Consider the following 23774-nt stretch of genomic DNA (forward strand, 5'->3'; position numbering starts at 1 on the left):
ACAAGTCTTCTCACTGTTAAGGGAAAACTTACAAATAATTTGTTCTTTCACCTTGTATAAGTAACATGCTAAAATAGTTTAACCTATCGCATAGGAGGTGTTTGGGAAGTATTACAGTGGTTAAGAGGGATTGTCTATCCCGTTTCTGATTAACTTCGTGTAAGTAAATGTTCTAGTTTGCTAGCTGCCAGAATGCAACACACCAGAGATAGATTGGCTTTTAATAAAAGTGAATTTATTTTGTTAGTTCTTCAGAGGGAAGGCAGCTAACTTTCCACTGAGGTTCTTTCTTACGTGGAAGGCACAGGATGGTCTCTGCTGGTCTTCTCTCCAGGCCCTTGGGTTCCGACAACTTTCCCCGGGGTGACTTCTTTCTGCATCTCCAAAGGCCTGGGCTGAGCTACTAGTGCTGAGATGAGGAATGCTGAACTGCTTAGCAGTGCTACATTGCAATCTCCCATTTAAGCACCAGCCAATTAAGTCAAACGTCACTCATTGCAGCAGACACGCCTCCTAGCTGACTGCAGATGTAATTGGCAACAGATGAGGTTCACGCACCATTGGCTTACGTCCGCAGCAACAAGACTAGGTATGCTCACCTGGCCAAGTTGACAACTGAATCTAACTAACACAGTAAAATACTCATATTTTTAGAGATTGTATAAATTCCTAAAATTTTAATAATGTTCTTGTTGTCCATGTTATATCCTGATATTAATCTATATGATGTTAAGCAATGGTATGGTGTTTTTAGTCATGGTTTTAATTATTGTAAAGGCTACAGCTCATAGAAGCAGCAAAAGTGTCAATTGTACTGCTTTGCTCTAACACTTATCTCAAAGTATAAATGCTCAACTTTATTTTTTCAACTAAGAAAGATATTTATTGAAATAATACAAATATGTTACAAGGATGCATTAGACACGGTCCTAAAAAGCTGGGTGTTCGTAAGTGTATGGAGTGTGGCTGCTGGGACTAGGAAATCAATCAGCCACATATACATCTGCCCTGTCAAGGAAGATGTGCGGAGGTTCAGATTGGTTGGATATAAGCCAGGCTGTACACAACTTTAAAGGAAATGTTGTACAAATATATATGCTATTTAATAAATGCATAAATACATATATACTATCTGGTAAATATATAAAAGTGAAACAGAGCAAAACTTCCGCTATGGTTTCTTAACATAAAATGGTTGTCTAACATTTCATTTAAAAATGCTTAGAAAGATTAAAGCTCAGATTGTAAGTATTAACTGTTAAAAAATAGAAAAAAAAAAAATGAATGAAGTTGAACCCCCTACCTCAAACTACACAAAAATGTATCTTTAAATGGATCAATGACCTAAATAGAAGACCTAAAACTAAAATTCTTAGTTAAACATAGGGGTAAATATTCACGACTTCAGATTTGGAAATTAAGTCTTACGTAAAACACCAAAAGCACAAGCAACAACAACAACAAAAAACTATATCAACTGGTTTTCATCAAAATTAAATACTGTTTCTGCTTCAAAGGACATTATCAAGAAAACAAGAAGACAACTCAGAAAATGACAGAGAATATTTGCATATCATATATCTGATAAGTGACTTGTACCTAGAACATACATAGAATTCTTACAGACATATAGAATGTCTCCTAGGAAGACATAAAAACAGCCAATATGCAAATAAAAGATGCTCAACATCATTAGTTACTAGGGAAATGCAAAAGAAATCCACAGAAATATACCGCTTAAGCCATTAAGCCACTAGAATGCCTAGAATCAAAAAGACAGATAACAACAAGAGTTGGTAAGGATGTAGAAAAATCAGGACCCTCCTATAACTGTTGGTAGGAATGTACAATTCTTCAGCCACATTGAAAAACAGTCTGCCAGTTCCTCAAAGTTACTTTTGAGCAAGTAAATCCATCCTCAGGTAAGTGGTCCAAGAGAAATGAAACCATATGTCCACACAAAAAATTACATATGAATGATTGTAGCAGTATTATTGATAATAATGAAGAACTATAACAATCCAAATGTTATCAGCTGATGAATGAATAACAAAATTCAGCATATATATATATATATATATACACACACACACACACACAATGGAATATTACTCAAGCAAACATGCTACAACATTGATGAACCTCCAAAGCATTATGCTAAGTGAAACAAACCAGATACAAAAGGACAAATACTGTATAATTCCAATTATATGAGATGCTCAGTACTGCATTTGCCTTGGGCTCATGAAAATAACAGATAGGTTAAGGACCACTTCTGCTGATTATGAAAAAGTTCTAAAATTGATTGGGGTGATGCTGCATAACTGTGAACATACTAAAAACTATTGAATTGTACACTTTAAGTGGCTGAATTGTAGATATGTGATTTATATCTCAAAGAAGCTGTTTTTAAAAAATTGTCTAGCATGTAAAATTTTAAAATCTACTGGGTAGGTAGCCATCATCATCAGTACAAAACAAAGAGATTATTCAGTAATCACAATAATGTCCTGAATAGACGGAACACTTTACAGTTTGGGAGAGACTGTGTGAGGCAGGTTGAAGCTACAGAAATTGAGATTTATTTCTAATTAACAGATAAAATATTTAAGGGACGACGGTGTAAACTGACACAGTAGTTCATACATCCTTATTGAGTGTACCTATCAGTATGGAGAACTACAAAAAACAGACAATTTTCAGGATCTAGATTAAATTACCGCATTGTAACGCTGACATCTCTCCGATATAATGGTAGATTAGTAAACCCTTTCTGCAAACCTCAAATTTCACAGCCACCTCCCTCTTGGCAGAACCAGCCGCCTGGCCTCCTCGCCCCTTCAGAAGGGGCGTGGCCTGCGTGCGGACGCAATGGCGAGCGTGCTGACGTCTCTCGCGCCGACCGCGGCCGGCCCCTCCTGCCGGCTGGAACTTTGTCCTGAGCCGGGAAGACTATGAGGCGGGGGATGTCGCCGGAGCGCGGCATCGTGGGGCCGTTCTAGCCTGGACCCGGGACCTGCGTCTTCGGGCCCAGCAGCCCTCCTGAGAAAGGCGTCGCGCCGCAGCTGCCGAGCCGAGGACACCCGAGGGTGGCGGACGGCGAGCCCGGAACTCCTCGGTGGGTGCGGGCGTTGTCTCCGCGGCGGGTCTTCCTCAGGACCCCGCTCCTCTCGCCATGATCGACTCGGTGAAGCTGCGCCGCGACAGCACGGCCGACTTCTTCTCGCACTATGAGTACCTGTGCGCGCTGCAGGACTTGGTGCCGCTGCCCGCCGTGCGCGCCTGCCTCCAGGAGGGCGTGCTGGACTTCAACGCCGACCGCCTCCGCGTGGTGGACTGGGCGCCCCTCCTGAGCTCCCTCAAGGTTAATAAAGATCTGCCCTTGATCTCTATAAAGAGCTACTTCCAGCCGTGGCTTGGGGAAACAGGTTTGTAGCTCCCGCTGCCAGTGCCCCTGGTGTCGGTGCGGCGTGCCTTCCTCTGAACTAGCCGCGAAACGGGTGGGAGCTGTGGGTGTCGAGCGCGGGACGTGTGTGCAGTAGACGGTTCTGCAGCCTAGAACCCTTCCCAGCTGGGGGACCCTGGCGATCTAGATGCCCGAGCCTCCGTTTTCTCCTCTAACGTGGCTGGGTGACAGAACTCAGGGATTCACCAACTGAGTTCATGCTTGTACAGCATGTTGCACAGAATTTGGAACATCAGTAAGCCTTGGACAAATGTTAAACCTATTTTGTTGATGACTTTGCCTGACAAAGAACAAAACATTAGGAAATTATACACCCCAGCCTCTTGATTTTTTTTTCTATCAAGACATGTTTAATTTTTTTTTATTAGTAGTGTGATATAGTGGAAAAAGCACAGGCGTTGGAGATAGGCTAGGGTTTGAATTCCAGTATTTATATTCTATATGACCTTGGCAATTTACTTAATCTTTTTGAACTACAATTCCCATACTTGTAAAATGCCTGAAAAACAACTCTTTCTATGGGGTTTTAGATTTAAAGGTTATGTGTGCAAAGTATTCTGGCACTAGAATGGGCTCACCAAGCCCTGCACTGGAGATACAGCCCTTGACCTAAAGGATCCTTCCTTCACTTGAGGGAGGCAGCAAGGAAACACATGCTGGTCGATGCTGTGTACAAGTGAGCTCTTATGTTCAGCAGATGAATAGATAAATATAATATGATTTAGTCATACAATGAGATATATTCAGCCTAAAAAAAATATATGCTGATACATGATACAACGTGGATAAACCTTGAAAACATTAAGCTAACTGAAATTAGCCAGGTGGAAAAGGACAAGTACTGTATGATTCTGTTTATAAGAATATCTAGAATAAGCAAATACATAGATCCAGCAAGTAAATTGGAATTTGCCAGGGTCTGGAGGTAGGGGTAACGAGGGCTTATTGCATAATGGGAACAGAATTTCTCTTTGGGTGATGAAAATGTTTTGATAGTGGGTGGTGGTGACAGTGGCACAACAGTATTAAAATGGTAATTTTATGGTGCATGATATATATAAAACCATATTATTATTATTTTTTTAAGTAAACTCCTGTGCGCTAAGAGCACAGAGATTAGAAGGGTTGGGAGAAGACTTCTTGGAGGAGGTTCCATCAGAGCTATTTTTTTTTCCTTTATTAGAGAAGTTGTGGGTTTGCAGAACAATCATAACTAACACAAGGAATTCCATATATCACCCCATTATCAACACCTTGCATTGGTGTGAAACATTTGTTAGAATTGATAGCATGTTTTCATAATTGTACTATTAATTAAAGTCTATGGTTTAACTTAGAGCTCACTGTATACAGTAGTTCCATGAATTTTTACAAATGTTTTTATTCTGTTATCATATATACAACTTAACATTTCCCCTTTTAATAACATTCAGATATATATTTCAGTGTTGTTAATTAATCTCACAATATTGTGCTGCGTAACAACCATCGACGAGCCAAACATTTTCATCATTCCAAACAGGAACCCAGTACACTTTAAGCCTTGCTTCCCATTCCCAATCCCCATCCACTGATAACCTTTGTTCTAGATTCTGACTCTATGAGTTTGCTTATTGTAATTGTTTTAAATCCTTTTTACAGTTGAATAATAGTCTATTGTATGTATGTACCACGTTTTATTTATCCATTCATCGGTTAATGGACACTTCTGTTGCTTTCATCTTTTGGCAGTTATAAACAGGCTGCTATGAATATTGGTGTGCAAATATCTGTTTGAATCCCTGCTTTCAATTATTTTAGGTATGTACCTGGTAGTGGGATCCCCAGGTCATGTGGTAGCTCTTTATTTAGCTTTCTGAGGAACTGCCAAACTGTCTTCACAGTTGCTGGACCATTTTACATTGTTACCTTCGATGATTGAGTGTTCCTATGTCTCTGCATCCTCTCTGACACTTGCTATTTTGTTTTGTTTTAATAGCAGCTGTTTTGGGGCTGCTAAAGCTGCTGGAAGGCAATTACCAAAAATAGACTGGCTTTTAACAATGGGGATTTATTAGCTTACTAATTTACAGTTCTAATGCCATGAAAATGTCCAAATTAAGGCATCATCAGGATGATTTCTTCTCTGAAGACAGGTTACCAACAGGCGTGGGCTTCTCTGTCAGATAGCAAGGCACATGATGATGTCTGCTGGCCTCTCCCTGTTTCCAGCTTCTGGCTTCAGTCACTTCCTCTCAGCTTCCTGGGTTTTTTCTGTGAGCTTCTCTTAATTTTATCTCTTGGCATCTGCATGTGTTTTATCTTCTTATAAAGGACTCCAGTAAAATGATTAAGACCCACCTTAGATGAGATGGGTCACATCTCATTTAAAATAACCTAATCAAAAGGTCCCACCCACAGTAGGTCTGCACCCACAAGAATGAAATAAAAGTACATGGCCTTCTTTACATGAAATGCCTAGTACCTGCAAATTTGTAGAGACGGAAACAATTTTGCTGGCTGCCTTGGGCTGGGGTATGGGGATGTTGAGGTGCAATTGGGAGCGACTGCTAATTTGTAGGAGTTTCTTTTATGGTGGTGAACATGTTCTAAAATTGATTGTGGAGATTTTTTTACAACTTTGTCAATATACTAAGACCATTCAATTTTACCATTTTAATAGGTGGATTCTAGTTGATGTGATTTATATTTCAAAAAAACTAAAGAAAGAAAAGGTCTTTTCTGGAGACTTAACAGCTTCAAACTACCCCAGCAGCCATTCTAAAGGGTGTGAACATCAGAGGTATCTTTGAGGGATGTGTAGAAAGTAGCCTAATGACAAGAGAGAGCAGCTTGTTTGAGTCTTGGAAATATGAGAAAATATGTTAAAGCTGAGGAACTGGACTGTAATTTAGGATTTAAGAAGAGCCAGGATCTAAATGTTGAAGCCTAGTGAAGGACTAAACAGTGAGGGACCTTGTTTGCCCTTTCATGGAATTAGAATTTTTTTTCTTGATAGATGTGAGGAACCCCTGAAGTTTTTTTTTACAATTGATGAAAGAATTTTATTATAATTGCACTTTTTTTTTCTTTCAGGAAGAATTTTAAATTGTGAAATATATACACAAAAAAGCAATAAATTTCTGAGTACATTTTAACAAATAGCTATAGAACAGATTTTAAAGTTTGGTGTAGGTTACAGTTCCATGATTTTTCGTTTTTTCTTGTATCTGCTCCAAAACACTGGAGACCAATAGAAATGTCAATGTAATGATTCAGCAGTCATACTCATTTGTTAAATCATATCTTCCCCGTATATTCCTCCTTCCCTTTAAATAACGTATGTACATAAAAGCAGTAAATTTCAAAGTACATTGCAACATTGAGTTATAGAACAGATTTCAGAGTTTGGTATGGGTTACAATTCCACAATTTTAGGTTTTTATTTCTAGCTGCTCTAAGGTTCTGGAGGCTAAGAGAAATATCAGTATAATGATTCAGCACTCATACTCATTTGTTAAACCCAGCCTTCTCTGTGTAAATCCACCATCACCTTTGATCTTTCTATGCCGCTCTTTAACCCCTGAAGTATTTTTAAGCTGGTGGAGTGAGGAGATTGGTTTCTGATTCAGGACCTCACTCCACCCTCCTATGGTGGGCAGTGGATTGGAAGCAGATTGAATCCTATCATCTTAAAGTTCTAATTAAAGTATGGGGATGGTCAGGAAGAACTGGGTTTCAGAACTCAAAGAGAATGGATGGGTCCTGTTGACCAGGTAGAAGAGAGAGGTCAGTAAGAGACACGAGGCAGAAGAATTCCCAGGTGCCCTGCTTGGGTGATGGTTCAAAGCAGCACCTTTCCCTGAGATACAGACCACAACAAAAAATGGATTGAGGGTGGGAGAGGATCTTAGTTCACCTTTAAAGGTATTCCTACTAGTCTGTGGGGCATGCAAACATATCTGCTAGGCAGAACTGGAACTTGGAAGGAACCTGGGCCCAAAATATAGATTTGGGTCTTTTGAGGGTTAGGGAGGGCCTGAGGTTACCCGTAAAAAAGATCAAGAAAATTATACATCTAAAATATTATTTTAAGTTGATGCATTTAGTCTCTTTATAAGCTGAGGGGAATAATGAGCCAGCCAAGAGGAAGGGTGTGAAGGTCTAGGATAGGAAATATTGTTGATTTACTTAACAAAAACTGAACATCTGAGGTGGGTGCCTTTTACTAGTTGCTCTCTGTTTGAATTGATCTTCCATGAGTGTGGTATCTTTTTCTAACAGGCCAGGGGCACCACCGTTGCTTGTTACCTGTGAGATAAAATCCATCCTCCTTTTCAGTTTAGCTTCAGCCTACCTCTTACAAATACGACTGTTCTCTGACCCACACCCTAGGCTTTAGCCATACCCAGCTACAGTATTTTCAGTGCCCAGCAGGAGTCAGGCCTAGTTATCTTTGCACCTGCTGGACTCTTGTTAATGTAGCCTCCCCTCCCACTTCATGTAGTCAGTTACCCTCATCTTTCTAGATTCAAATTCAGCATTATCTTGAAGTCATCACTTGAATTTAACAACTTTGCTTCCATAAAAATCTCTACAAACGTAGTTTATGTTTACAAGTCTTGAAGTGTTGAGTTACAGGAATCATTTACAGAGGACTTTAAGGGCATGCTATGCCTAGCACAAAGCAGATGCTTCTTAATATTGAGTAAATGAATAAATGTATGAATGAAGTCACTAATTTAACAAAAATGTTCTGCATTAGGTTCTGACAGAAATAAAATTTGCAGAAGTTGTATTCCTGCAGTAAAATCCAAAGCTGTTACCTTCCTATTATGTAAAGTTCTTAAATGCTGTTAAAGTGCATTGGGTAATTTAAAGAAACTGGATCTTAATTTGCCAGTTCTCAGAAAAAAGTAAGTTACTTTAACAAACGTCTTGCAAATATTGGAAAATTGCTTTCGGGAGGGGGGAATAAACAAATTTTTGTCTTTTCCCCCCTATTTTGTAGATTTGAATAAGGCATCTTCTTTGGTGCACCTGTCTCTTGCAAATTGTTCAGTTGGAATGGAGATTTAGAAAAATGAGGTTAAAATTTTAACTCTTCTCCCATCAGTCTGGTCTCATAATTTCCTACGTGCTATTACTTCCTATCTATAACTCTTGCTACTGCTTTTGCTGAGACTACCTCGTGAGCTGCAAATATTTTCCATTTTAATTTATTCCTACAAAGATAGCTTAGAATAGACTTCAGTGATATTATTTTAAACTAAAACTCTAGTGACATTCTAAAACATCCTCTCTCCACTTAATCAAATTTGCAGTCCAGGTTGCTGGGTTTTGGGGATTTTGGTCCACTCCATCCCCAAGGTGCCAGCTAATTCATGCATAATAGTCTCTGACATTAGGAGGGGGTAAGGTTTGGTGTTGGTAACTTGGGGAATTCACATCATGTTCTATGTAGACAATACATGCTGAAGCACAAGTCTGTATAAGATGAATGACAGCCATGTGGAAACCCCACACCGTGAGCCCTGTAGATGGACACAAAGCATTTAAACATGTTTTCTAGTCAAAACTGTGCTCAATCTCCCCCATGCTTATTTACCTTTCCTCCTTTTAGGGCTCTCCTTTTTTCCCATATGGTCAAGATTCAGAGAGGGGAATGGGAAACACTGAAGAAGCATAGCAAGACTAAGACATCTGTCTCAGAAACTCCTTCTCCATTTTGGTCAGGTCTTGTATTGGCTCTCGTGTGTATAGTAATCTTGTCTGATACTTCACCAATTCGGAGTCTGGAGAATTCTGCAAAGATATGGAAGGTAGGAATGATTTCCTTGTGTGACCCAAGGTCAGTCTTTGAGCTCTTTCAAGCCACAGATTTTTCTTGGGTGAGAAGTCCTTGAGCCTCAGATAATGAATAAAGTCACCAGCATGGGAGTTCCATACCCTGAGTTCTCTAGTCCTGATCTTTCTACCTAATGGTAGAGTTCTGAGAATCTCTGAACTTCAAGTTGGAAAAATCAATACGATGATGGATGTGCAGTATTATTCACTATTAAAATTAAAGTTAATCTTCCCAAGTTCTAGGCTTTGCTTGCTTTCTAAGCCTGTCTCATTTTATAGGAACTAAAGGTTGCTTTTTTAGAACCATGATTCAGGGTCTAAGGCAGTGTCAACAGCCTGGAGGGGTCAGGATGAACCACTCTGACCCTGACTTTGTCACTAATCTAGGAGTAAAAGACAAAGTGTTGGGACAAAAGTTAGTTCCAGTGGCTTCCTTCATTATATTTTCATGGAGGACCCCCCCCCATGTGACCTTTGCCTTGTTCTTTGATGGCTTCACCAAGAAATCTTCTTTGTGAGGGGTCACTCCACTGAACCCTTCAGTTGCTTATCCCAGATGACATAGATGTGAAAGAGAAACTATTGAGTGTCTTTGTCCATCCTGAGTTCAGGCTAAGTAGGGATCCATATAGAACCAAGGAACACTGAACAACTCAGTACAAGGAGTGGGGTCCACATTAGCTGTGTGTATCCCTGGAGAACACCCATCTTGGTTCATGAAAAACTCAAGATGGAAACCCAATCTTGCTGGGTAGAGAGTTGGCTTCAAGAACGAGAATTGACTTAATGTCATCCAGCACAGCTGGAAAAGGCACCAAAATTACCTTCCCCAAACAGAGCATTGCCATGCATTCAGATATTGTTTTTGTTTTCAGAGATAAAGTCATTCACACCCCTGCTGGTATGGCACTAAATGCTGCACATTGACCCCTTTCAGGTACAAATTCATGGGCCTGCATCAGTATTTGGGAGAAGTAGGGTTGTGAAGAAGAGAGAAAGCCGGATGGATGCCATGGTTATAAATATGATGGAGACATTTGCATTTCTTCACCTCTACTGCCTCATTCTGTCTTTTCATTCCTTTTCCACTCAAACAACCATCAAGTTTTCCTCACTCTTATTTTTCCTCGGGTACTATGTTATCACCATAAACACTCCCACCACTGATTGACAGGTGATTGCTTTCTCCTACATGAGGTCACAAACCAGGTATCATGTAGAGACTCTGTGAGGAGAGCCTCCCCTCTGAGAAGATGCCCACCCAATGGGAGAACATCGTGGCTGAGTTTAAATGTGTTCCCAGATAGATTAATACCCCAGAAACAGCAGGATCCATGTCCATTTCACCTTGGCTATGTTTGCTAAAATATAAAATATAAAAAGCATGTTAACAAGAAAATGTTCTTTTCCCTGAGCTCCTCTGAAGCTATAGTTGTCATAGTTGGAAGGGAGATCAGGTGAGCTGGCCCAGACCAGGAGGCAATTTTCATGTTCCTGGCTTTGAATCCAGTTCCCATTTAGCAGCTGGAGAGTGACCTTAGTTCTGTTTGGAAATATGCAAAGATTTCTTGTCCTAGCCTGAAAATAAAATGCCCTCCTCCTGTCAGCACTGCCAGCATCTATCTTCTGACCTCCTTAGCCTCTGACATCTTCCTCCTGAGGAAAGCAAGAAAACATGCAGGAGGCTGTTTCACGCTCCTCACCTTACCTAGATCTACTGTGCCTACCAGGAAATAGCCAAGGTTACTGTACATATCCAGACACCTGTGTCCCTCGCTCAGGTGCTTGCAGACTCACTGGGATTGAAGTAAAAAAGATGGTAGGTCACTGATAACCATTTTTATTTGGGGGGAGGGGTGAACTGGCCCAGAGCAGCCTCACTGAGAACTCCTCACTTACACCCACATACAGCTGGAAGGTCTGTGTTGCTGTTGTTTTAGCATATGTATAAGTGTGAAGGAAAATCAAGGTGACTGGATGCTGTCCATTTTGATTAATGTTAAGCTAAGAGGTATGGACCAGGTCCCATCTCCCCAGGCTTCAAAAAGGGATCAGCGTCTTGGGAACCAGTGTCAACTATTCCCCACCAAGACATCCAGAGTCAGAGACTGTTCCTCAACTTTTGAATTCAGGGTTTAGCCTTCCCCACACTTCCAGTTTCTCCATTTGTGATATGTGAATCTCCTTGTCCATTACCTTCCTCATAGCTGAGTAGATAATGTCTGACTCTAGGCCTTTGTACCACTGTTTTAGTTGGCTATGCGCCAGAAATGGAATGGCCTTTATAAAGAGGTTTTATTTAGTTACAAATTTACTAATTTGGGAAAGTGCACAGTGACATCTGTTGAGCTTCTCTCCCAGCTTCTGGGTTAAGACAGCTTTCCCTGGGATATGTCCTTTCTACGTCTCCAAACATCTAGGTCTGAGCTGTGTTGTGCTGGGCTGTGCTGAACTGTGTTTCTTTCTTCTGACCTCTTGTTTTAAGCATCACTTATTATGAAAGGAACTCCTCTTACCCAACCACAGATATAATCAGCTATAGAAGAATTTCACATGCTGATGATTTAAGTCTACAACCACAGAACAACTGGGTCCTGTCACCTGGCTGAGTTGACATCTGAACCTAACTATCACATGTCCATCTCTTGTCAACCTGGCAACCATACACATCACCTTAAACCATAATTAATCCATCACCTAGCCAAGTTGAAACCTGAACCTAACTACTATAACCACCAGCACCCTCCCACCCCACCTTCAATGCCTTAGCAGTATAAAGACTTAGAGAAATGTGGAAAGTTTTGGCCCAGCCATGTCCTAGTGTTGGTTCTTTATTTGATTTTCTCATTTTGAAAAGCCCCTGAATGTCTTTATACAGTAGTTCTACTTATCTTTTTATTCAGTGAGGGTTAAAATATGTATATAAAAAGTAGGACAACTTCACAGGTTGAGAAGAAGGTACCCTGGATAGTGGTGGATTTGCAAAGTTCATCTCAGCCTCCATCCATGAACCTGGTTAATCTTGAGAAGCCAAAAGCAGCACTGAGTTTAGCTAAAGCTGATCCCTTCCTTCTCAAAGCCCAAGCTGCTGGGTTACCCCAAACCTCAACCCAAACTATGGCACAAGACAGAGGGCACACTCTCCTATTAGAAGAAACAATTATATATATATATGTATGTATTTAATGGTTTTTTTTTGGTAAAATATAATGTACATACAAAGCAAAGAAATGTACATACAAAGCAAAGAAAAAAGCAGTTTTCAAAGCACACTTCAACAAGTAGTTACAGATCTCAGAGTTTGTCATGGGCTACCATTCCATCATCTCAGATTTTTCCTTCTAGCTGCTCCAAAACACTGGAGGCTAGAAGGAATATTAATGTAGTGATTCAGCAGCCATACTCGCTTTTTAAATTACATTTTCTCTGGTATACTTCTTCCTTCTCCTTTAATTCTCCCAATCTATAGGGATCTTTGGGCAATGACTTTTACATGTTGGGAAGGGGTGTCCACACTAAAGAGTAGGGGGATGTAATTAACTGATAATCCTGGAGAGGCTGGTTCCTCTGAGTTTCAGAATTTATCTGATCTAGAAACCCTCTGGGAATTATACGTTCCAGGAAGGCAAACCTAGTGCATGAAATTTTTATATAGTCTCAGTTCGAGCCCTAGGGTATTCTTAAGAGTCAACAGGAGTAATGTTGATTGGAGTTTAGCAACCCATGGCAATTAATACTATCTAACTAAAACTTGCATAAGAGCAGCCTCTAGAATAGCCTCTTGACTCCATTTGATCTTTCTTGGCTACTGATGCCTTATTTAATTGCACTTCTTTCCCTCCTTTCAGTCGGGAAAGCATTGTTGACCCCATGGTGCCAGGGCTAGACTCATCCCCAGGACAATGCCTCACATTGTCAGGGAGATTTTCACCCCTGAATGGCTTGTACCATGTAGAGGGGGAGGGCCACGATTTTCCTTGCAGAGTTGAACTTAGAGAGAGAGAGGCCATATCTGAGCAACAAAGAGGTTTCCGGGAAACAACTCATAGTCCTCATTATGAGTAGTCTTAGATTCTCCCCTACAGAAATAAGTTTCATAAGGACAAGCCTGAAAATCTAGGGCTTGACCTGTTTTGAGAGTCCCTAATGGTTGAAAGACACCCAGGGCTTCCCAGGTGGGAGAGTTTAATAGTTCCATATATATATTCCGTACCCCCCACCCCCCGGCTTTGGATCCTCAAAGGACTCTCTCAATACTTTTTAATGATCAGCCCACCATTGTCTGAGATGTATCCTGGTATTTATATTAAGCTATACAGAATTACAAGGCCTTGTTCCCATTCTGGACTCCAGGAGTTTAGGTGTTTAAATGAGCTCTCCAAAGATTTTGATTAGATTATGTGTTGCAGAAAATTTAGGATCTAGACATAATAAAACTCTCTGCCTTTGATCTCATACAGTAGCTGAAGGTCTAGAGTATATACACTATCATCTTTTACCCCACATTCTAATTTACCTTAGATCCAGCCAGATTGGCTTCATTTTAAACTCTAATTGAGGCCTGATCTCTTTTTCTGTTACTTTGCTATTATATATAGTTATGCTAACTTTCAGGGCTGACAATTATACTTTTGGAGGTTAAGTATCATTGCCTACAAAAAGCAGAGTTCATATTCATCAGAAAATGTTCTTCTACAAGTATTAATAGAGTTGCTGAAACTGGAACAAGACATTTCTTTGATCAAAATTTTCTTCTTAGACTTGTCTGGTTGACAGTGAAATCCACGTCCCTGAAGGTGGAGCTGGCACCTGGAGTTCCTGGCACCCTTGGTGCATCCAAGTCATGACTGGATGGAGATGCAGGTCCCTGGGAACCTGCAAGGATGATGTCCTGGCCACATTTGTTGATCGTAGGATTTCAGGATTTCCCTGTAATGTCTGTCTCTCTGTCTCTCACCTGCCCATTTCTACCTAGAACATTCAGGCCCCGCAAAGGTTACATGAAGGGTGTAGGGTCATCCAACAAAGAGATCTGCCTGTGCCTGAAATTTCTTCTGCTGTCCAAGCATGAGGTTGATGCTAAACCCCACTTTTCTGAGTTCTGCCCAGTGGCTCTCTTGTTCTCCTAATTTCTAGTATCTCACTGCCCATAAAGGGAGCCCTGTTTTCGCCTGGGCCTGGGCCTGGACTCTACACAGAGGCTGTCCTTAACAGAGCTCGTGGCAGGGAATCTTACCACCCTTTGCCTTTCCTCTGGGGCACAAGCCAGTGAAACAAACTACCAATCCTAGTTCTAATTGACTTGTGAGGAGGAACACACACAGGTTCCTCACTGTGGTCTCTGCTCATCCCTTTTCTTGGGCAGAGTAGCTGTTTCCTATGGGGTGGGAGATCCTCTCTTTGAAGCTTTCCTGTCTTGAGTCTCTTTGAGTCTCTATTGCCTCCAGTTAGGATGAAATTTAATCTACCAGTTCACTAGATTTAAGGATATGCCTTGATGTTGGTTGAGGACCAGGGGACCCTTCCGCCTTCACTATCCTGAACTTCTTGACACTTGATGGAATTCTTGCTTCAGGTGCCACATTTTTAATCTTGAAAGGCTTCTGGTGAAGGATTAGCAACAAGCTCTTGCAAGAAAACATGGGGAAGAGGAGTGTGGAGCAGGTTAAGGTACTGCCTATAGGAGAAGACTGAGATAGTAGGGAGAGAAGAGGCCATTTGGAGATTAGCACTGTGGGACAGGACTCAATAAGATTGGGATTAAATAAGGATTAAAGTTAAAGTGGAGATTATATGAGATGAAGTAGAGAGGGCAAGTGGAAGAAGATAAGAAAATAATAGATCAATCAGTAGACTTTTGGGGGTAAGTCAAATTAGGTGAGAGTTGATACCCTGAAAGGACAGGATCAGATGAGGAGATTTGGTTCAAGTACTGACTGAAGTTTGGCTGGGTGTTGGGATCCAGTGTCGGACTGTGCTTTGGGGCAAGAGAGGGAATGTCAAATCATCATGTGAAAAATGGTCCTAAGAAAGTGAGATCTATTGGTAAATGTGCTGTGGTGGCATGGTGGTGAGAGGGAAGAAAAAAATAGTTGCAGAGTGTGGGGAGTCCTGTGAGAGGGTGAAGGCCAGAGATGAAGAAGCCAAGGTCAGAGAAGACTAGGAAGGGAACTGGAGTAGGCTGGGAGGACACATGGAGCAACATACTTCACCGGCTCCCATAACAGCAGGTGCTTGATTTTCCTGATTGTCTCCTGGCATCCTTGTCTGCATTGATCTTGATGGAAAATTTGCAGAAAACTGTGAATGTTCAAGGGGTAGCTTCTTCAGGTAAGTATAAGAGACAGGAAGTACAGGCTGTAGCCAGGAGCAGGTCAGGGGCAGGAGGGCCCTGCAATGGTTACATCACCAACATCCCTGACTTCAGTTATCCTTTATTCCAAAGTTTTCTTTCCCTTTCCCACCCTGTGGATTCTCCCTCTGCTTTGAATTCAGACTGTACTGGATTGTGTGTGGTCTTGGGGTTGCAATGTCAGTGCCAGGAATAAGGGTACAGAAGGAAGGGAACAGATTAGTCATCATTTCTGAAGAGATGGTGAGGTCCTGGATCAGCTCAGTTCTTTTCAGGCAAATGTTCCAACCTGGAGATGAAGCCAAGTTTATGTTTGCCAAAGGTAGAATTGATGGAATCTTATGATAAGAGGCCCTTTAAGAAAAGATTCTTGCAAGTTGAGACTCTGAGAGCCCCAGAATTTAAGATACAAGGTGAACTGATCAATGATAATAATAGTGAGGTTCTTGTACATACAGTGCTTTATCATTTACATGTTGGAACCACATACTTTATCCCACGTGAGCCTCACAACCACCCTGTGGCTCATGCAGCCCAGAGGCTGCCTCACAAAGGAATCTGAGACTTGAGAGCTTTGCACAACTTGTTCTAAGGTGGCACACAGAAGTTCTGCTCCTAAACCAAGCAGTAGTACTTATGTCACATTTCACACAGCCATCTTTTAATTAGCACCATTGCCCAGGTCCATGATTAGTTCCCATGGAAAGAGAAGGGAACCTGAGATGTATTCCAGGTTCTAATTCCCTTCCTATGACTTCACTTCTGAGGGCCTTGGTTTTTTTTTTTGTTTTTTGTTTTTGAGGGTGGAGGGATGGACAGAGAGAGAGAGAAAGAGAGACAGACAGACAGACTTGTTCTAGCAACTGCTGTCCTCTGACAGTGGACCTGGGACTTCATCAAAGGAGAGATAATGTATCACCCTTTGAGAGTTCAGGGATAAAACAGGCCAAGATGACCTCAATGATTAACCTTTTTTATGCTTCCTGCCTCTGCCTTGATTCTAAATGACAAGAAAAGAATGAGGGGCTGGGATCCAAATCTGCTCTCTCTGGACTAATGCAGACAGACATTCTTTATTCATGCAGCATTGGATTAATGGCGCTCCATGCTCCTGAGTTGTAATTCATTTCTGAAGGGAATAAAAATATCTTCAATTTATACTTCATGGAAAAGCTCAAAGAAGTTGTTTCTCTACATGATCCTCAATGGATAGTTCAGTCAGGAGTCCCCTGCTTAGGAAGGACAGAGCCTGGCAGTCCTACAGCTCAGAGCTCAGATCCCACCATCAGGCCTGAGGTCAGTATTGCTCTCCATATCAGTCTGAACTAAAAGACTTGGCCCAGGGTCCCCTGAGATGGGAATGGGGCTGATGATCAAGTGTTGGACAAGTTGTTCTCCAGCAGATATCCTGAACCCTCTTACTAATTAAGTCCAGGGTCACTGAATCATTGTGTTTGGAATTTTACCCCAGAGCCCTCTATTATCCCCGAATAATATCTGTGGGCTTCTTATAGAAGTATTTGACCCCAATTTAACCCATGCCCTGCATTACCTGTGGCCTTAAACTGATGACATTTTCATGGCCTGAGAGCTCAGGTTTCTCTCTGCTGTAATTTAAACAGATTTAGAGGGGTGGAAAGAAGAACAGGAGAAATAATAGTCCAGTTCCTCTGGGTCTGGGCATTCCCTTATCTGACTTATCTATTTTTCCTAAGTATTGGTGAAAATTTATTCCTTTTTAGAAGGTGGAAAGAGAGAAGGAGGAATTCCAAAAGAAGAGATATTTCTCCATGAACTCAGTGCTCTGCTGCCTCAGGGAACCGGGCTTTGAGAACATGAGCTCTGGACTAGAACTCCAGACACATGTGACAGAGCTCTGGGACAGTCACAAAGGGTTCCTGAGGGTGGGGAGGGGCAAAGGGGGTAGGTAGCCACTCTGGCCTACCCTACATTCAAGCCTAGTAAATACTTGTACCAGAGGCCTATGAATGAGATCCTTCCACCTTTCTCTTGATCTTCGTATTTTCCAACTCCATCCTTTCATCATGTCTATGTTAATTTTTGTACCATTTTCTGTTTATTTCTTATATAACCAGTTTTATTGGAGTCCAGCTTTACTCATTGGTAATCTTGACTCCACCCATTCAACAACGTTGAAAGTCAAGTTTTCTAGAGAATTTTTTGCTAATTCTTGGAGAATTACACTCAGGCCCTCCTCTTCTTTTCTCAACAGCAGCTTCCCCATATAATCTGTTTTGGCCTTACATCAATCTAGGCAGAATTTGGGTCCCTCCTTCAGTGCCAAAATGAATCTACTTTTCCAAAGAAGCATCAGTGAGCAAAGGGCCCTTCATTAAAGCACTGTCAGGGTGACAGAGACGGAGAGGTGCTAGCACATCTGATGGCTAGAATTTAGACTCTTTCTTAGTGATTGTTTTCCTTTGAAATTCCCTGCTTGGACAGATCTTCCCCTGAGAGTTCCCAACTTTCCCCCTTCTGCCTGTGCGCCCCACCATGTTGGTTCTTCTCTCCTTTTTATCCCTTTTTACAGTTCAGAATGCTTTATAGATTATTTAATTCTCACATCAGATCTATGATGAAAGAGCTATTATTGTCCCCATTTTTCAAATGAGGAAACTGGGGCATTAGTGTGATAAAAATCACACAGCATAAAAATGCATTTGATAGTAGTAGTCTCTGGTTCTCTGCCCTACAGAATCTTTATTTTTTCTGTTGATTCCTCATCCTCAACACTTCTCACATAAAGACTGTAGGTCTTTAGTATGTGCTTTTCTCTTCCACAGGACTGAGCAAGGCTTAGGCCTTGTTCAACAAACTTTCCTATGCCAGCCAGAACTGGCTTGATAAGCAGTTGCCCAGGCAGGGTCACACATTTGGGAGGACTTCATACTTGATTTAATGCTTGGTTGTTACCATCTTGAAATTCCTTCTTATATAACAATCACAATGCCCCATGAGCACAGAATTCAGCCCTCAAATGCTTTGCTTTACATTCTAATAAAAGCATGATTCAGACACAAAGAGAAGGCAGTGGTGTTCTAAGAAACATAAATAACCAAGACACATTGTCATTTCCTTCCTTACTTGTTTACTTTGCTGTATTAGCCAAATTTACATTGAACAGTTAGGGTAACCCATAGTCTCTTTCCTTTCCAGTCCCCTATGCAACAGTAAGCTGAAGTTAGTCGTGGTAGAAAGTACATGTATTAAAAAGTGAAATTGACATGCGCACTCACCTCCCTCCATCTTGGGTTTGGTGAGTTCTGCCCGGGAGCGCAGAAATACCCCCCACACACACACTTTATATTTCCTGGTGTACCTTTCTTCTTTCTCACTCTTTTGCCTCCTAAACCTTTCATCTGGTGACGGAAACCCGGGAGAGGAGCACGGGTGTCACCTGCCTGGCCAGAGGTGCCCTGGCTTCCTCTCTCCTCCTTCCTCCACAAAGCCAGCGACAAGGGATCCTTTGGCCCGCTGCTACATCCACCACAGATCGGGTAAGTCCCTTCCCTCCTAGCCCTGCTGCGGGGTCTCACGGTTCCCAGAGAGCCTGTCCGTTAATTACTCTCCAAAAACGTGAATTCACGTCAGGTTCTCTTCCGAGGGCTGAGGTGATCAGGGACGCCCGCAAGCCTCATACCCTTTTTCCGGGACTCGAAAAGCTGTGGGGACGCCCCACTTCTCGTTTCCCTCCCAAATTCAGGTCCAGGACCTGAAAGGGCCTCAAACCAGGCTGAGACGTCCCCTGGGGAGACGAGCCCCCCTGCTCGTAAGAGCTCCGAGGACTCTCTCAGGGCGTTGGGACGCCGACACCCCCTGGGGTCAGTCCTTTCTCCTTTGAGGCCCGTCAGTATGGGCAGTAGGTCCTCACTGGCCTGAGGATGGGACTTTCGATTTTAATAACCTTATGAACCTCCACAACTTTTGCCAGAGGAATGACAAATGGGCCGAAATTCCTTATGTCCAGGCTTTTTTCCTTCTGCGCTCCCGTCCCTCCCTTTGTATCCTCCTCTCCCTCCCTCTACCCTCCCCTCCCTCCAGCGGCACTCCAGTCACCATCTTGCCTTTCCCTCCCCATTTCTGCTTCGGTGACAGCTCAGTCATCATCTTCTCCTTCTCTTCCTCCTTCTGTTCCAGTGACGTCCCAGCTGCCATCTTGCCCTCCTCCCTCCCCTTCCATTCAGGTGGCACTCCCACCACCATCTTGCCTTTCTCTTCCTCCTTCTCAGCTGGCGGCACTCCAGCCGCCATCTTATGCCCCTCTTCTCCCCCCCCACTCCGGCAGCATTCCAGCCTCCATCTTATCCTTCCTTTCCATCTCCATCCAGTCCCCCACTGTCCTCAACAGCCTTGCCCTCCTCACTTATAAGCTCTCATACCCACTCAAAGAACTCTTTACTGTCCACTACAGAAAGTTGTGGGACCTGAGGGGTTCGAGTACACACCCCTTTCTCTCTAGCTGACCTCTCTAATATTGAGAAATGGCTAGGTTCATTCTCCAGCAACCCAAGCGCCTATAATAAGGAATTTCAATATCTAGCTAATGCCTACAATTTAACCTGGCATAACATTCATGTAATCTGCTCTTCTTCCCTAACTACAGATTAAATGGACCGCATTTTCAATGCAGTCAGGGCTCATGCTAACCAGGTGCATATAACCGACCACACAATGCCGGTAGGGGCCGAGGCAGTGCCAGGCCAAGAGCCAGGGTGGAAATATCAGGTTGACACTCCAGTGGGGAGGAACGGGTGAACTAAATGGGACAAAATGCTTACATGCCTCATAGTCGGCATGCAGAAAGCTTCACATAAAGTAGTAAACTTCCATAAACTAAGGGAAATTACCCAGGGTCCTGATGAAAACCTGGCCACTTTTCTACACCAGCTCGCAGAAGCCCTCTCCCAATATACCCGCCTAGACCCCGACTCAGAGGCTGGTAAAACTGTTTTAGCCACATACTTTATATCCCAATTGGCTCCAGATATAAGGTGTAAACTTAAAAAAATTGAGGACGGTCCTCAGGCCCCTATCTGTGACCTGGTAAACACTGCCTTTAAAATTTTTAATACTCATGATGAACTAGAGAGGGCAGAAAAGGAATCCCGGGACCGCCAAAAGGCAACTTTACAAACCCAATCCCTGATTGCGGCTCTGCGGTTCACTTCAACAGAGACGAAACTGGGTACGACTAATCCACCACCAGGAAAGTGCTTCAAATGTGGCCTTGACGGACACTGGTCCTACCAGTGCCCCAGTCCTCGACCGCCCAAGGGACCATGCCCTCTCTGTGGTACAAAGGGACATTGGAAAAGTGACTGCCCCTTGGCGCCTGGCCGTGGAGCGGCCATCCTTCCAACCCCTAACCTACTGCTAGCAGTCCTGGGCCTGGCCATTGACGACTGACAACGCCCGGCCTCAGAGACCTCAATCACCCTCATTGAGCCCAGCGTAACAATCAAGGTAGCGGTTAAGTCCACCTCCTTTTTAGTGGACACAGGGGCTATCTTTTCTGTCCTCCCCTCTTACTCAGGTCAACTCCTTCCTTCCCAGGTCACAGTTATGGGCATAGACGGCCATCCTTCACGCCCCTTAAGTACTGGGCCTCTTACATGTTTAATAGAAGGGTACCCCATTACACATTCTTTCTTAGTAATGCCTTCTTGCCCCGGCCCGCTAATGGGGCAAGATCTTCTTGCCAAATTAAGAACCTCACTACACTGGATAAAAAACCCTCAAACAAAACTTCATAGCAAGTGCCAGACTAACGTCACTATCCACAGCACCCATGCCCCCAAAGGACAATATTTCTGGTGTAATGGAACTCTTACCAAGTGCCTTAATTCCACTGCCCCAGGACCATGCTTCCTGGTTACTATTGTTCCTCAATTGACCCTCTATGGGGAGTCCGAACTAACCTGGCTACTGCCCTCTCCTCGCTCATAAAGGGCTGCCTTCCTTCCCATCATGGGAGGCATCAACCTAATTGCCTCAGTTGCAGCCTCAACCACACTGGGAGGGGCACTGGGACATGGTATTTTAACCTTTCAAATCTTCGAAACTTGACTACAGGTAGCCCTGGAATTGACATCAGAATCCCTCTCCTCTTTACATTACCAACTTATCTCACTAGCACAGGTAACTCTTCAAAATTGACGGCCCTTAGATCTGCTGACATCTGAAAAAAGGAATGTGTATATTCCTCCAAGAGGAATGCTGTTATTACGTCAATGAGTCAGGTCTGGTGGAACAAAATATTCAAACCCTAAACAAACTAAGAGACGATCTCTACCACAGAAAACGAGGAACCAACTCTGCTTTAAGCTGGTTTTCTTCTCCTCTGACGACATGGCTCCTCCCGCTACTAGGACCAGTTATCCTAATCTGTCTCTTTTCTCCTAGCTCCCTGCCTCCTCAACTTCCTTCAGGGATGCATGAAGGAACTATCCTGGATAGCAGTCAACCAGATGCTCCTGCATCATTATCATCACCTGCCCTCCTCACCAGATTCCTACAGCCAGCCTCCCCACTCCCCTAGTCATGATGGTTCCGGCCTATAACCCCACGCTGCCCCATTACAGCAGGAAGTAGCCAGAAAGATCTCAGCGCCCTATTATCACAAAAAGGCTGGAATGTTAGGTCGGGGAAACGGGGAAGGGCACTGCAACTGGAGCTGTGGAGGCTGTGTCGCCAGCCTGACTTCCGGAACTAATGAACTGCCCCTTCCAGACGTCACCTGACCTCCATCCTTAAAAGCTGCCTGTGCCAAAGCCCGCATGTGCACTCACCTCCCTCCATCTTGGCTTTGATGAGTTCTGCCTGGAGCACAGAAATACCCCCTACACACACTTTAAATTTCCTGGTGTACCTTTCTTCTTTCTCACCCTTTCGCCTCCTAAACCTTTCAGTTCACTCTGTCACATTAATTTATACATTTGTGGAGATATTAAGGCAAAGTAGGGAAATGGAAAAATAAATCAAGGGAAAGATCAGAACACACACACACACACAAAAGTGAAATTAAAACTAAGTTAGTTTTGTGCAGCACTTCTATAAGAATGAAATATATATGCATGTGTAAGCTACAGAATAAAAATTGCATAATTTTGGAGATTTCTCATACAAGTGAGAAGTTCTTAGGTTTGCATTTAATAATGTCATTGCACAACATAAAGGTGAACGGGAAAATTCAGGCTAATGTAAAATTTTAATTTTTCATTTCTTTGAAATTCAGTCAATAGTAGATAAAAAAACATAATGACAAATAAAGGAACTTCAAAAGAAAGAAAAAAGTTCTACCTTTAACCCCATTATTTTCTGCATTTTGAACAAGAGGCCACACATTTCCATTTTCTGATGGGCCCCGTAAATTATGGAGCTGTGCCTGGATATTTCTTAACATAAATTTAGAATCTTGCACGTTGGAAAGGTTTGAGAAAGTCAATTATCTTATTGTCCAATAAGCACTGATTTTTAAAGAAAATTTTAAGAAATTATACAGGTGACTTAGAGGAAGCAGACTTTGAGAGGAGGAGCGGTTCTGAGAAAATCCAGGGAACTTGTAATGGAAGGAGACCATTAAAAGGATGCAACTTGAAATAAAGCACCCTGAAGTCAGTGAAATTAGGTTGAATCTCAGGTGAGCTGTAGAGACGACAAAAAGTATACCTCTGCATTGCACAAGGGTTAAATTGTCAGAGCTTTTACACCCCTGTCTTCTGTTACTAGTTAAACTAGTTACTAGCCATTTCTGATAGCCTGAGAGCAGCCTAGCAAAGAAGACTCAGGGGCTGGCTGCTGGGATTGAAGCACATTAGGAGCCAGGAAGCACAAATATTAATGCATACTTTTAAAACTAAACATCAGAAATTTAGAGTACAAACACTGCAAGTCTTCACTACCATTCCATCCTACTCCCCTCAATAGTGGTAACTAATGATAATAATGCACTGTTCATTCTTCCAGGTCATTTTCTGTGTACTTAACATTCAGTCCACAAATATTTATTAGTGCCCACTATGTATCAGTTAGATGCTGCAGGTAAGTAAGACAGTCTCTTCTCTCATGTATCTTACATTCTCATGAGTATATATGCATACATAATATTTG

General features: G+C 42.5%; 1 protein-coding gene across 2 annotated transcripts; it reads left to right on the forward strand.

Annotated features, from left to right (window-relative positions):
* The first annotated feature begins 2910 nt into the window (after positions 1–2910).
* LOC143673675 (centrosomal protein of 78 kDa-like) lies at positions 2911–22524 on the forward strand. Of its 2 annotated transcripts, none has more exons than XM_077148485.1 (2): positions 2911–3428; positions 22068–22524. In XM_077148485.1, the coding sequence occupies exons 1-2, from the start codon at positions 3176–3178 to the stop codon at positions 22223–22225; spliced, it is 411 nt and encodes a 136-aa protein (XP_077004600.1). In that variant the 5' UTR covers positions 2911–3175; the 3' UTR covers positions 22226–22524. The 2 variants fall into 2 exon arrangements, with proteins under 2 accessions (XP_077004600.1, XP_077004601.1); XM_077148486.1 differs by lacking the exon at positions 22068–22524 and adding an exon at positions 5198–6109.
* The last annotated feature ends 1250 nt before the right edge of the window (positions 22525–23774 follow it).

The sequence above is a fragment of the Tamandua tetradactyla genome, chromosome 2, assembly GCF_023851605.1.
Source record: "Tamandua tetradactyla isolate mTamTet1 chromosome 2, mTamTet1.pri, whole genome shotgun sequence".
Classification (NCBI taxonomy): domain Eukaryota; kingdom Metazoa; phylum Chordata; class Mammalia; order Pilosa; family Myrmecophagidae; genus Tamandua; species Tamandua tetradactyla.

Coding starts and splice junctions, on each gene's coding strand:
- LOC143673675 (XM_077148485.1), top strand. CDS start 3,176: ATGATCGACTCGGTGAAGCTGCGCCGCGACAGCACGGCCGACTTCTTC. Junction 3,429..22,067: donor GCCGTGGCTTGGGGAAACAG/GTTTGTAGCTCC, acceptor CTTTTCTCCTAG/CTCCCTGCCTCCTCAACTTC.